This window comes from Nymphaea colorata, chromosome 4 (assembly GCF_008831285.2).
Source record: "Nymphaea colorata isolate Beijing-Zhang1983 chromosome 4, ASM883128v2, whole genome shotgun sequence".
Taxonomy (NCBI): domain Eukaryota; kingdom Viridiplantae; phylum Streptophyta; class Magnoliopsida; order Nymphaeales; family Nymphaeaceae; genus Nymphaea; species Nymphaea colorata.
The window spans coordinates 14,254,209-14,267,288 of NC_045141.1; the positions used below are offsets into that span (position 1 = coordinate 14,254,209).

The 13,080-nt window shown below is 37.1% G+C and overlaps 1 protein-coding gene across 2 annotated transcripts; it reads right to left on the bottom strand.

Moving 5' to 3' along the window:
• Nucleotides 1–96: 96 nt before the first annotated feature.
• Nucleotides 97–11,554, bottom strand: LOC116253632 (hydroxyproline O-galactosyltransferase HPGT3). Of its 2 annotated transcripts, XR_004172502.2 has the most exons (13): nucleotides 11,143–11,554; nucleotides 10,998–11,061; nucleotides 10,294–10,343; nucleotides 9,991–10,178; nucleotides 9,273–9,333; nucleotides 9,045–9,117; nucleotides 8,021–8,144; nucleotides 7,833–7,920; nucleotides 6,583–6,633; nucleotides 6,295–6,366; nucleotides 3,903–4,015; nucleotides 3,581–3,714; nucleotides 97–809 (listed from the first exon to the last, which is right to left on the bottom strand). XR_004172502.2 is itself a non-coding variant. In XM_031628561.2 (12 exons), exons 1-12 carry the CDS (start codon nucleotides 11,295–11,297, stop codon nucleotides 3,692–3,694), a joined length of 1,062 nt encoding a protein of 353 aa, XP_031484421.1. In that variant the 5' UTR covers nucleotides 11,298–11,554; the 3' UTR covers nucleotides 3,424–3,691. The 2 variants fall into 2 exon arrangements, 1 of the variants encoding a protein (XP_031484421.1); XM_031628561.2 differs by lacking the exon at nucleotides 97–809 and having other exon boundaries at nucleotides 3,424–3,714.
• Between the last annotated feature and the right edge of the window lie 1,526 nt (nucleotides 11,555–13,080).

The following is a 13,080-nucleotide window of genomic DNA, read 5'->3' on the forward strand; positions in this document are numbered from 1 at the left end:
AAGACTGTATTAACTACAAACGTTTTACAGATAAACTATGAGGAAGCTTTTAGATTTCTTTCACCTAAAACAACAGAGAAAATTCACACTTCACATCGTGACAGATTTGTGTCCGGACTTTCATGCCCTGCCCCAGGCATTGTTGAGAAAGTACATTATCAGTGGCCTTCAATGTAATAGTCTCCCACGGAGACTGAAAGCAAATGTGCTGCCAATAATCCTTTCTGTCTGCTCTTTCTTCTTTTTTTCTTTTGGCCAGTCAAGGCGGTGCATCATTCAACTTAGTTACTACGTCCCACCATTAAAAATATATAGTACTTACTAGAATCGAACTAAAAACCTCCTTCTTCACAGACCCCTAACCTAACCAGCTACACTATAGCCTTTTGTCACACTTTACTGTGTTGTCACTGTGTCCTCCATTGTAGCATGATGAAAAGATGAGGAAAACCAAAGTCCCCACAGCTCAAAAAATAGACAAAAAAGGAAGGCAAGACAATCCTTAGCCGGTTGGTGCGAGTCCAGGTCTTCACTACCATCCGTTCTTAGGTCTTTCCATCTTCATTCATCATGATGGCAAATGTGCGAACGTGTCGGCTAACACCTACACCTTGTTTTGCTCGCCAATAGTTTTCAAAATTCCAATACATACCCAAAATTCATAAGTTGGAATTTTGGCAGGTGATCAGCAACTCTTCCAAAAGGCTGCCCATGGACTTTGAGTCTGGTAACTGATCAATATATCTTGAATTTTCCGCCATGTTGCTCCCTTCTACCCCATTGAAAAATGGGTTTTCCTTGGCAAAAAACTATTAAGAGCAAATAAATGAAGGTTCTACCTAAAAAAGTACCAACTTACAGAAGGTGTAATATATAGCCTATTTCCCCAAAAACCAGATGTCAACAACTTTTTCAAAGGGAATGAAGATAGGCTGCAGGAAGAACGTGCAATGATGCTTCAAAGAAGATGAGAGGTTCCACTGTTTGCTTAGGATTATTTGCTGGTACGAGCTCCCCACCAAAGTAGGGGTTTGACTCACTTTGAAGTAGAATAAGGTTAATAGTTTAATACCAGTATGCATCCCTTCGCAAACGTGCTGGAGTCTCCTTCATCTTGGTTATCATTTTTTTTTTAAATTGCAAATAACCACATAGCTTTAGAGAAACATAACCCTTATAAATGAAAAAATACTAAAATATATTAAAAATACTATTCTGTCCTCAATAAAGAGGGTTTCTTAAAAAAAATCGAAAAGCTCATCTTTCAAGTACAAAATCAACACAATCCTCTCACTTTCTCTATCTTGCTCTGTCGTCACACTTGAAGCAGCTGTCAAATTATGGAGAGACTAAATCAAGAATATGTAGATTGTGAGAAGCTCTTTACTTCAAAGATCTTTTTTTTCATTAGGGAGAACTATGTTGTAAAGGCGTCTCCTAGGCCACGCGTAGGTGTGGGCCGTCGCCTAAGTCCATCAGTAGGCGATGGGTGTGGTGCTGGTGCCTAGGCGCCAGCACGCCTAATCCATGGGAAGGTATGTACTGATTTTTACAAGCTGTTATAGTGTATATTATATGTTATATGTACAATATGTTGTAATGCATATTATATGTACTGATTTGATACGATGTTGGTTTGAAATGATTCAAATGAAATAGTCTATAAGGTACCGCATAAAATGGATTTTAATTCATAAGATATACCGTTATTTACACCAGAATTCATATTTCGTTTTTCTATTGCTACTTGATCTAGAGGTAGAATGTTTTAGGTATGTATCTGGCATTGGATTCTGACAGGGTCTGATCCTCGGAAATGCAAGCATTGTTTTCAGTATGTAAACAAAAATGACGTGTCTTCTTTCGTATATCAAACTAAGGCATCGGGTAGAACAAAACAGAATAGTTGTCCAGTATGTAAACAAGCTGAAAATGTATTTTCACTCTGTCATCTAAACAAGAGCAGAACAGTTTTTCCTGTTTAACTTTTTGGCTTTACTTACAAAGTGTAGTCATTCAATTAGAACACAACAGACTACACGTCTGTTTAGTAGTGATAGGGACACCTGGAATAGAAGCTCACAGTTCAGTCAGTAAGTACATAAATTTATTATGTACTAGTCATAACTAAAAAATTAACAAAAAAAATCGGTCGCCTTTTTTCCCTAGGCGAGCCTAAGTCCTAGGCTCCTTGACAACATAGAGGGAGAAAATAATCTTTGTATTATGTTTTAATGTTTTCCATTCATATGAAGTGTGTTTATCAATAAATTAACAAATTTAAGAGGGCTTCTGGAATTTTGCAGATATTAGGTGGTTCACTGAAAGTAAATAATAAATTGAATTAAGATTAATATAAATTCGGGTTTGAATTTATTTAACTTGTTATTCCAGGGATAACAACTACCTTCATACTGTAAAACTCAGTGACGACATCAAGAGAATAAAATAGACGGCTGGTTGCAGATAAGCGACACAGGTGATTTACAGGGAGGCAACCAAATAGGTTTGGGAAGTGGGACAATTTATGAAACAGGATCTGCCAAAGAAAGTCCAAATGTAAATTATTGTGCCGCAGTTCAGTAGAGTTGTAGGACAATCTAAACAGGACACTTCATGCCATCTCTACTATCCGTTACCAAGAAACACTGGACCCAACTGGAGAAAAGGCAGCAATCATTGGCTATGACAATTGGAATCCTAAATTGCTGGCTCATGTACATTTAATTTAAACAATGTGAACCAAGAAACCCAAAATTTGAGCCAAATTTGCTTTTGCAGCCTTTCTCTTGTCACCACTGCTAGTGCTTCCATTATTTTACTGGTCCAGCCGATAGAGAGTAAAGGAAATATGTGTACGGACAACGTACTGAACAGTATGAATAGTTGAGGCTGCTACGTCTCCGTTCCCTAGAAGGAGACCTTCAAGCATCAGCCGCAAACAGAACTACAACCCTCGTGTCAAGTATCTATGTAGCTTAACAAAAGGCCACGGAAAGTTTTCCAGTAAACACCAACAATGAAACTTGTATATCTTGTTGTTCCAAATTATGAATTTGTTATTTTGAACGTAACTACAGGGGGGTATAGCATGTCTAGCTAACTAGTAGTTTAGGGACCATATGGATTGAGTTTTATAAACCAACTCATCACCCCTTGTTCGAGGAAAAAAAGGCTAAGTAATTCGCCCCTATTTGACAGTGACTCCAAATTATGAAGCAACACTTGACAAGTATTGTATAACTCCTAAATTTGTCAAAAAAATTGAGGATCAAGACCTGCATGTTAAGATATCTTTTATTTCCTGATCATGCACCTTTTCCACAGTTGATGTAGTGAACCAGGGATGCAGTTTCGTCAGTTATTGATTCCTTGAACAAACAGAGTTTGTGCAACCAAAACAAATTGTCAGAAGAAACTAAATTTGCAAGGAAAATGACTGTCTTTTTCACTATCGGAATTTACAGAAAAGCAATGGCCTCTACGCAAATTGTACGTAATGGTTTTCCACTTGAATGAGTTGAAAAATATCATACATGATCGATTATCACGTGCTTTAATTTATCTTGAATGCATATACCTGATTTCAGCAGTCAGCGGCTGTATATGCTCATGTTAGCAATATGAGCATTCACACAATGGAGAATAGATGGAGTTGCATTCTAGACCATGAAGAGCCCATATGAACTCTTCAAGTCAATGAGCATATCTTCTCTGCATCACAAACCAGAAACTATCAGTACCAGGATTATGCTATTTTCTTCTGGAACTTGGTAAGGAGAGAAGTTCCTCAAACCCTAAAATTTCATAATCCTTCTTAAAGATTGGATAAGCAACTATCAACAGGCAAGAATAATTGTTCAGTTGACATGAATGAGAGAGAGAGAGAGAGGATCAACAACCTTTTGATGAACTGCTACAGCAAAGACGAGTGTCATCAACAAAAGTTGCTGTTAGGCCCATAATCCATGAACTCACCGAAATGTCCTCATGAGCATATGTCTGCAGTGAAGCACTACAAGGAAAAGAAACAAATAAAATTAGTTCGTTCCATCCAAGGATAAATCATGTATTCCAGGCAGACATAAGCACATGAACATCCAGTGTGCAATTGCAAAACAAAACCAGGGTTGTTTATAAAGCATGAAGTAATTCTCTCAACTGTACTTGCAACTGTTAAATGCATCTCTAGTAAATAAATCAACTAGCATATGCTGATTATTGTAGCTATGCAAGAACGAGAGCAGAAAACAGTTTGCAAAGGTGGGAAGCGAGAAGACAACAATGATATGTTAATGTAGCACTAAGGCACCAAACAGGAAGCTGGTAGCCTACAGGAGCTCAGCCCACCTGGCTATGATGGACTTAAAAACCTCCAAGTAGGAGGTCAAAAGTTCAATATCCAAGTTGTCTCTTGGCACGATCTACTAAGGGCTGCCTAAGTCCAGCTTACGTTTTAAAACAAACAGTAGGAAGCAGTAGCTGAGACCGATCTTTCATTGAAATGCATTTTGCCCATTTTCATGAAAAAAGAAAAGTCAACGCAAATGCACGTAGAATGGAACAATGAAATTGAAAAGCCACAAGTTCATTCATCTACAAAGGGAATAAATTTCAGAACACCAAGGAATCTTGACCATCATATCAGGTTAGCTAGCGTTCCTCCTGAAAGTGCCATTTCCTTCTAAGGCTTTGGAACTTGGAAGTGTAGTTTCAAATGTCTGAAGCAAGGTTTAGAACCCAATGACTTGGCACTCAGCTGGGTCATGACAACTATATATTAGTACTAATACAAGCATCATAAGGGACATATTCATACTAACTGCAACTTTTAATTGTATATTTACTATAATAGTATATTTAACATATGAAGTATCATAAAGTGTCATGGAATATCCATGCAGGGTGCATATACGTGCACATACAAATGTATATATCAATGTGTATATATAGTTTATCTCTGCACCTATCCATGTCCTCCCCTGTGGCAACTAGGACCGACTAGTCTCAAGTTTCTAACTGGGTGCCCACTATGCCCCATTTGTGTGCTGCCTGGGCATTCCTACCACTTTTGACCGTGTAGTCCATTGCTCACTGCAGGACTTGTTGCCTATTTGATGAGAAACTCACTTCTTGCTGACTATTTAGTTGATTTATTCTTGCTTCTTGGGCACCCTTATATTCCCAATTGTTTATCCTTACATATGTGCTTTATATTAACATATAACGTGTTCTGCTATAGCCATTGTTCAATTCACTTCTTCGGTAATGCCACCATTCTCTTCAATGGTGTCTGTGCTTTTTTTCCCTTCATGTTTTCTTCCGGGATGTTTCAACAGTGCTTTCAAAAGCTTATTACTCTCTATGTCACATAGATACAGGTATGGGTGCGGGTAAGAAGTATTGTCAAAAAACTTGGGTATACCTTGATTTTTACTTGTTTATGGCTTATGAGAAATTTGGTTTTTATGATGCACGTTCTATTTAAAAGTTATATTAAAGTTATTTAGAAATCAAGTTACAGAAAGTTTTCATTTAATCCCCTCATTAGTACAGTCTTTATGTAGTAGGTTTGGTAATTGAGCAGTCTATCTCTCCCTCTCTCCTCTATTAAGCCCCTTTTTGGTTAATCTTCATTATTATAGCATTAAATATACTGTTAACATTCATTATCACATCATTAAATATACAATTAACCTTCATTATTACAGTATTAAATGGTATGCATAGCCATGGTATATACATGGTAAAGTAGAAAAAAAAACTAAATTTCAGATGAAAAAATTCGGTCAACTTATTTATACGTCTTGGATAAGTTGACCGTACCCAACCCGGTACAATTTTGACCATACCCAGCAACGTCCTGGTACCCATACAGGTATCATACCAGATCGGTACAGGTACTGCTCGTGTGACACAGATTACTCTTAATGTCATGGTATCTCATTACATTCATCCTCAATTTCTGTCTTAAGCACCATTTCTAATATTCATTTTTTTATCTTAGTGACTATGATTCAGACAAATGCACAAGAAAATGGGGTCTCCAACTCTTTGAATCTGTTTCGTTCAGAAATCCAAACAAGTAGATCTATCTTTCATTCGCTAAACAAGTTAACTAAGGTCCAAATAAATTTGAAATTGTGATTTAAAAAATTGGCTAACAATCCACCAACCAACATCTATTTTTTTTTCATATTACAAATTTTTTAACATTATTTGCTATTTCCACCAAATCATTTTTTATTTGTAGGAGAACTAATGTATTGAAAGACAAATGTCTCAGCAACAAACCTGTTTATATTGATATATCGAGCTAGGTTTTTTGAAAGGAAATATAGTGACCCAGCTGCATGACGAAAATACCTGCATTGACAAATTAAGCAATCAAAAGGCAACATGGGTGGCCAAAAACTGAAACAAGGACCAAAAGCGAAAAACTGAAACAAGGACCAAAAGCTAATCCCCATAAAGATCTTACAAAAAAACTTTACATGAAAAAGGAAAATTTTCAAAAATGATTAACAACCAAATCAAGACATTCAGAAAAATCCAAAGCCTCAACTACTATCAGATACTCACGATTTCCCATCACCAAACTTCCACCAATTAGGCTCATACCACGGTTTTCCCCTGTAGTCCAAAAAAGGACAAAATTAATGAAAAAGGGAAGAAAAAAGCCAATGAACATAATGCCGACTATGAAACCATTGCAACGAACTAACCATTTGACATGATACACACATACTGTCAATGCCTTCTCTACTGTATGCTAGCACAAAATTTCAGTTAAGCCTTGAGTATAGGTTTTTCATGATAGGTCAGGACAAAAAAACTTGTATTACAAAATTTTAAAATATTGTATGCACAAATGTGGCAAATATACATTCAACACAAGAAGCTTGAAATTGTGGAGGCAGATCCATTACGTGCATGTGTCAGGACATGGGGACACACATAAATACAATCCAAAATAATGGAAGGTGTTTGGTGATATTTCATTCCTTGGAAACAAGTGGATACTATTATACTATTAGTAAAATGCAGCTGTCAAGAAAAGAAGCTTTTTTGAAGAAATGTTTTTCTAAGCACAATGAACTCAATTTGTTTCACACCAACATACCAGCTTTGTGTGTCATGCATGGTTTTATAGTTCTCAAAATTATCTTTTATTCACATGAACATGAGCTTGTGAAAAGACTCTTCCCTGTGTACATATTTGTCAAAAGATCATTCCCCTGTTGTATAGAAAATTAGAATAACTGTATGAAGGAGGATAAAAGGGTCATAGCAGGTTCCCAAAAAAATTATGACAGGAACTTTTTTCCATGTGGATGAAGAAAGGCAGCCATCAAGAGGGATTGACCCCTTCACATGCTTATCTCTCTCTCTCCACCCCCTCCCTCCCCACCCCCAACCCCCTAAAAAAAAAAAAAAGAAACCTCAACCACACACTGACAGACACGGAAGAATAGAGAGAGTGCTCTATCTTGTTTTCACAATCTTTAAAATAATAATAACAAAGATAGTTCTATGCACTTTTCTATAATAATAATAACAAAGATAGTTCTATGCATTTTTCTACAAAATCTAATCAGATTACAAATCACATGCACGGAAAAGATAGTTCTATGCATTTTTTCTATAATGTTTTGCTGGACTACAATCATATTAATGTGGCGTGTAGATATGCAACAAAATGAACTATGAAGATTGATCAAACTTTGTGAATATAAGTGAATATAAATGGATACATGAGCCTATGAAAAGAAAAAGGCAGAAAAAGAAACAAAAGTTGGCATCCAGCAAATCAAGCTTAATTAGGAAGTTACTCTTCACTAACGACTGGCCCAGATTTCATACACCCTACATAAGCACCATCTTGACCACGATGACTTTGAAGAATCCCAATGAGTCCATCTGATGCAGAAATGGAGCATGTAATAATTATTCAGATAGATGGACAAATGAGAGTTGGCAGCAGTAAATTCCAACAGATTAAATAACCAAATTACTTTACCCAGGTCAATGTTAACATTCTCATCGAGCTTAACATAGAAGTCAGCATCCCACATTTCAACCGCTGAACTGAAAAAGAACTTGGCTTTCTTAGGCAATTCTTCTTGAACTTCCTCGTGACCTTCCTAAAGGAAAAAAGAACAATTGATCACTACCAAGAAGAAATGAAATTAGACCATTAATAAAAAAAATCATAAGATTTTTTATATACTCTTTTCCATGTAAAACAGTAAAAGGTCAACAGAAAAGTACTTGAAACCCACAATGTGGAGAAGTATTATCTACATAGAACAAAAAATTAACTTTTCACAGAAGTGCTGAGCAACTAATTTAGGCATTCACAATAATATGGCATGAAAAATTTCAAAGAGAAATAAATGGGATTACATGTGTTGGGAAGGGATACAAGGACGGTAAGAGACAAATATTATTAATGAGAATTTATTCATTTAGACATTAAGAATTACAAGGAAATACTAACAGAAACTTTAACCAAATGGTGAACTGTGCTTGAGCACGACAAGGGTACATCTGGTGCCAAAATCATAGTGATTAATGCTAACAACATTGTGAATATTAAATCAAGATAAAAAAGATAATAACGGAAAATACTGCAAGACAGAGATAAAAGGTCCTAAAAGACATGATTTTGTAGCTTTGATATGTCAACACAACTTAACATGGGCAAGGAGTGCAAAGTATGGACTGTTCAAACCTCGAATGATCTGATTCTAATCTGCATGTCTTTTAATATGCCTCTTCAATACAGTGTTTGAGGAGAAAAAAAAAGTCCAAATAGAGCAGGATCAACATTTGGCCGGACATTGTAAGTTAAAAGTCAATCATACATTCTGAACATCAAACTCTTAGTCTCGTTAATAAACAAGAGAAGGATGGAAAAAATATGTGTCAGGATAACAGTATAGGTGATTAGCAACATATAACAAACTGATAAAACTACATAGGCTTTTATCAAAAAACTGCATAAAACATATTATAAAGCTTAAAGAGAGCCATAAGCTTACTAGAATCAAGAAATCCTTTGTTTGACGAGACTCATCATCAATACTACGATCTAAGCTGTCGCCACGGTTTGCACTGCAAGTTAAAGGAACATGATCATTCAATAAAAAACACAGACATCAACTGCCATCGATATAATTAAAAGCTTCACATTATCAAAGAAAAAGAGAAGTGGATGTGCAATCTATGAAAACAATTTAGATTAAAATACATGAATACAGGAACAAGACCTTCTTCCGATCACAAAACGAATGATAACACCTTTTTCCGTAAGTTCTCTCAGGGCATCACCTGTAAATTGTGAAATGAAACGTTCAGTATGTCATTTTGCCAAGAACTAATAACTTGACGTCATATTCACCAACTAAAAGGACTGCACAGGAACATAATTTATGAATCAATCCAATCCTAAGGCAGCTATTCCTGGTAAGAACTTTTACTAATCATACCCATGCTACTCCAGGGATAGTTTTCATGGGAAACTGTGAACAGAATTCCCTGATGAATGTGATAGAACTGCAGGAGAAGGAAAAGCTTTCTGAAAAATAGAGTTGACTTGAGTCTAATGCTGGAGGGCACATCATGTCAATGTTTTCCAGAGATTATTTAGCAAGCTGACAGCATTTCTCAATGTTTTAAATATAATATAATCAAGCATATCAATTCTGGAGGCATCTTTTCCTCAATATAACTTGCCGGAAAGTTGAAACTCAAGCAATTGAGCTAAAGAAATTAAGAAGCCTAATTTTTCACCACATCACGAGTAAATTCACAGGTCACACAGGAATGTTCTCTCCATCTCAATGCACCACGCTAAGAAAATTTACAAGATAAAAGAATTTCAAACCACTTACGACCCCAAAATTTTCTTGACAAGAGAAGGCACTAGATGCATCATATCTCTAGCAAACAATAGTAAAGGAATTCCAATTAATGGAACAAACTAACCTTTTGGAAGCCAACTATTCCGAATCCTTTTCCTGCTCAGGCGACTCCCAAAGCCTGTGAAAATTCCTATAACGGCAAGGTACTTCCGGCCAGATGAAGATCCATTCCCTAACTTATTCATAAGGTACCCTTGACTCCTTGCCAGCGTCAAGTCCATCTCGACTTCTACAATTCTTCTCGCCAGATCTCTAAAAAAAAACCACAAAACCAACATCAACCACGCGTGAAAGAAACAGGAAAAAAAACACGATCAAATGAATTCCAGCATAGGAAATTTTCATTCAAAATTTCAAGAAGGCTTACTTGCATCCGAGGTTCTCTAGTTTATCTTCTACAGAAAGAACCTTTGGGACCTAATATCGAAACGCCAAAATATGCTTATGATCAATAATCACATGTAGGAAGAGAATACATAATTTTTGCAGACGATGGTTTCTCAAAACACAATAACATAATCAGAAACGAATCAACACTATCGAAGCTCCAAAACGCGCTCAAGATCAGCATCGCATGCAAGAAGAGAGTACATAAATATCGCACAAGATGGTTTCTCAAAACACAATAGCATAATCAGAAACGACATCAACACCAGCAGTGAGTTTCTCTAACTATATCAACCAAAAAACAAATCAAACATTTCATCCTTCCAATCTAATTCATTCTTATCGATTTCCGCCTTCAACGCTGTGCATCATTGGCTCCTTCCTGTTCGATATGTCTTTTCAAGTTCATGCCAGGGAGGCGGCAGACTGTGAAGGCATTCCGTCGAGCGCTATCGAAGTGTTGTCATATTTCCAATCAAGAACTGGCAGAATTCATTGAGCCAGTCGAAAATGCCATTGCAAGGAATGCGTCGACATCTATAATGAACCTCGAAACCATCGAACCAAGGAGGGGGAATTTCCCTGTGCATGGGTGGTTGCATCTGATCCCCATAGGATAAACAATTCATAATAACGAATGAACGTGTAAACGAGAAGAGGAAAAAATCCGAAGAAGAGGGAGACCTGGTCGCTGCTCTTCTGAAGAATGCTAACCAAAAGCATCCTGTTCTCAGCGTCCTGCCATAACCTGGCAAAACGGCAAACCAAAGTACCTCAGCTATCTCGGCCTGATATCGGCGGAAGGGGCGAAGAAGAAAAGAACACTAACCGTCCGGCGATGTAGAGGGAGGCGAGGCAGGAGAAGAAGGCCATGACGATGAGGGATCTGCTGGAACCAAAGGAGGAGGACGATGATCTGGCGTGGGATCGCCACCTCCTCTCGTGCCTCAGCGAACTCCCCAGACTCATCCCGTTGCTCTCCATCTCCCCTCCCGTGGGGAGATCTGACTGTCCGAGAGAGATCGAACCGGTTCGGTCTCTCCCAGAAAAAGAAGAAGGATCGCACCTGAGATGGAACTCCTTTCTTCGTTCTCACCACAAAATCAACCCCTAATTTCAGAGGTGGAAGACAATCCTTCCCTTCGTTCTTCTCCTCCCTGATTTTGAATTGCACGATCCGCGCATGAAGAGCACGAAGGATTCGATTGCCGGGAAAACAAGGCCCCCTCGGGGGCAATCTTTGTTTTCGGTTCTGTCTGGAGCGATCCCCCCCCTATACGCATTATGACAAAATGGGTCTTATCTTCTGCTGATTTTCAACGTTACCCCTGTGTGTAACTTGATTTCAATTTGATTGTAAAGGGTGTTGCACCATACGATATATATAGGCAATTTCCGTGTTATGCTATCAAAAGGACATTTTGGTAATTGTATAAGGTAAAAATATTTCAAAAATAAAATGGTCTACTTAATTATAAGGGCATTTTAGTCATTTTAATTCATAACGTGTGGTCCACTCTTAGAGAACATTACTTATGACATGCTCAGATATATGCATGACTATTGTTTAATTTAAAAAAGTAGTTTTAACCATAGCATACTATAAAGAAAAAAAAATATGTATATATCTTGTATTTTACTACTACATCTACATTTGCTTGCTAACCGCGATATGACAATAGGTTCTCAATTGTCTAATATAATTTGGTTTGAAAAGGTTGAGAATTTTATTTTTATGTCATGGTGTTAGAAAAGGGCCTTTCATTAAATTTTACAACATTTATGTTGAGATTTGTTTTTAAAAGATTTGCGATTAGGGTTTTATCATGCAAAACAACTTTTCCTCAATTTCTTATACAAAATTTCATGTTTACTTCTCCGGTGAAGACATGAGGGATAGGCCTTCTTATTTTTTGTTAGCGAGGATATTTACAACAAAAAATCAAATCATTCTCAAGATGATTATATTACCAAAAAGATAGTTGACTGGAATCCCAGCCAACTTGGCCCATAACACATTCTTTATATCCCTTATCACCGAAACATAAGAACAACATACTGCAAGCTTCAACCGATGGTTGTTGGTACGACAGATGTAATCTGTTAAGATGACTCTGCACATGCACAAAAGGCCCAACCCTTTCTGTTGCACTTTTGTTGGCTTTGTTCAGTACATCTTTCCAAGCCTCATTGTTAGATTGTACGACTATTGCCTACTCATCAATATTGATCTTACCTAAGCATTTGTTCAAAACCCAGCTCTCAAAGAACACCCTCCCTTCTTTCGACCAATAGCAAACTCTAAAAAGGTATCCTCCATTGTAGCTTCTAATCAATTCTTCGACAAGTGGCACATGCCTTCTCCATGCCAAGATGCAATGTGAATGTTGTATCCAACTCCTTCTTGAAAGCTCTAATTTGCTGACATGATGCGTTGGTGTAGCCAGAATTGCACTCTTTGATTATCTATTTTATTACGATTTACTTTCTTGTATTGTTCTTTGCAAGATTCTCAAAAACTAGAGCAGTAGGCACCAACAGTCATGTTTCGCCTTGTTCCTCAACTGCCACAAGAACCAAATAGCAATGTGAAAAGTTGTTTTCCAAATATTCGCTACAGCTTCCTTTTGAATTTCCTTTTGCACCACCAAATGAGACGTCGTTTAATGGTCCGATTTCTCATATTCTTTTGCTTGAATTTAGTTGCAATGAACTACCATAATATTTTTGAAGTCGGGCAACCAAAAAACATGTGGTTTTCATCATC

Coding starts and splice junctions, on each gene's coding strand:
- LOC116253632 (XM_031628561.2), bottom strand. CDS start 11,297: ATGGAGAGCAACGGGATGAGTCTGGGGAGTTCGCTGAGGCACGAGAGG. Junction 10,179..10,293: donor CTAGAGAACCTCGGATGCAA/GTAAGCCTTCTT, acceptor GTTTTTTTTTAG/AGATCTGGCGAGAAGAATTG. Junction 8,145..9,044: donor CAAAGGATTTCTTGATTCTA/GTAAGCTTATGG, acceptor TTTTTCCTTTAG/GAAGGTCACGAGGAAGTTCA.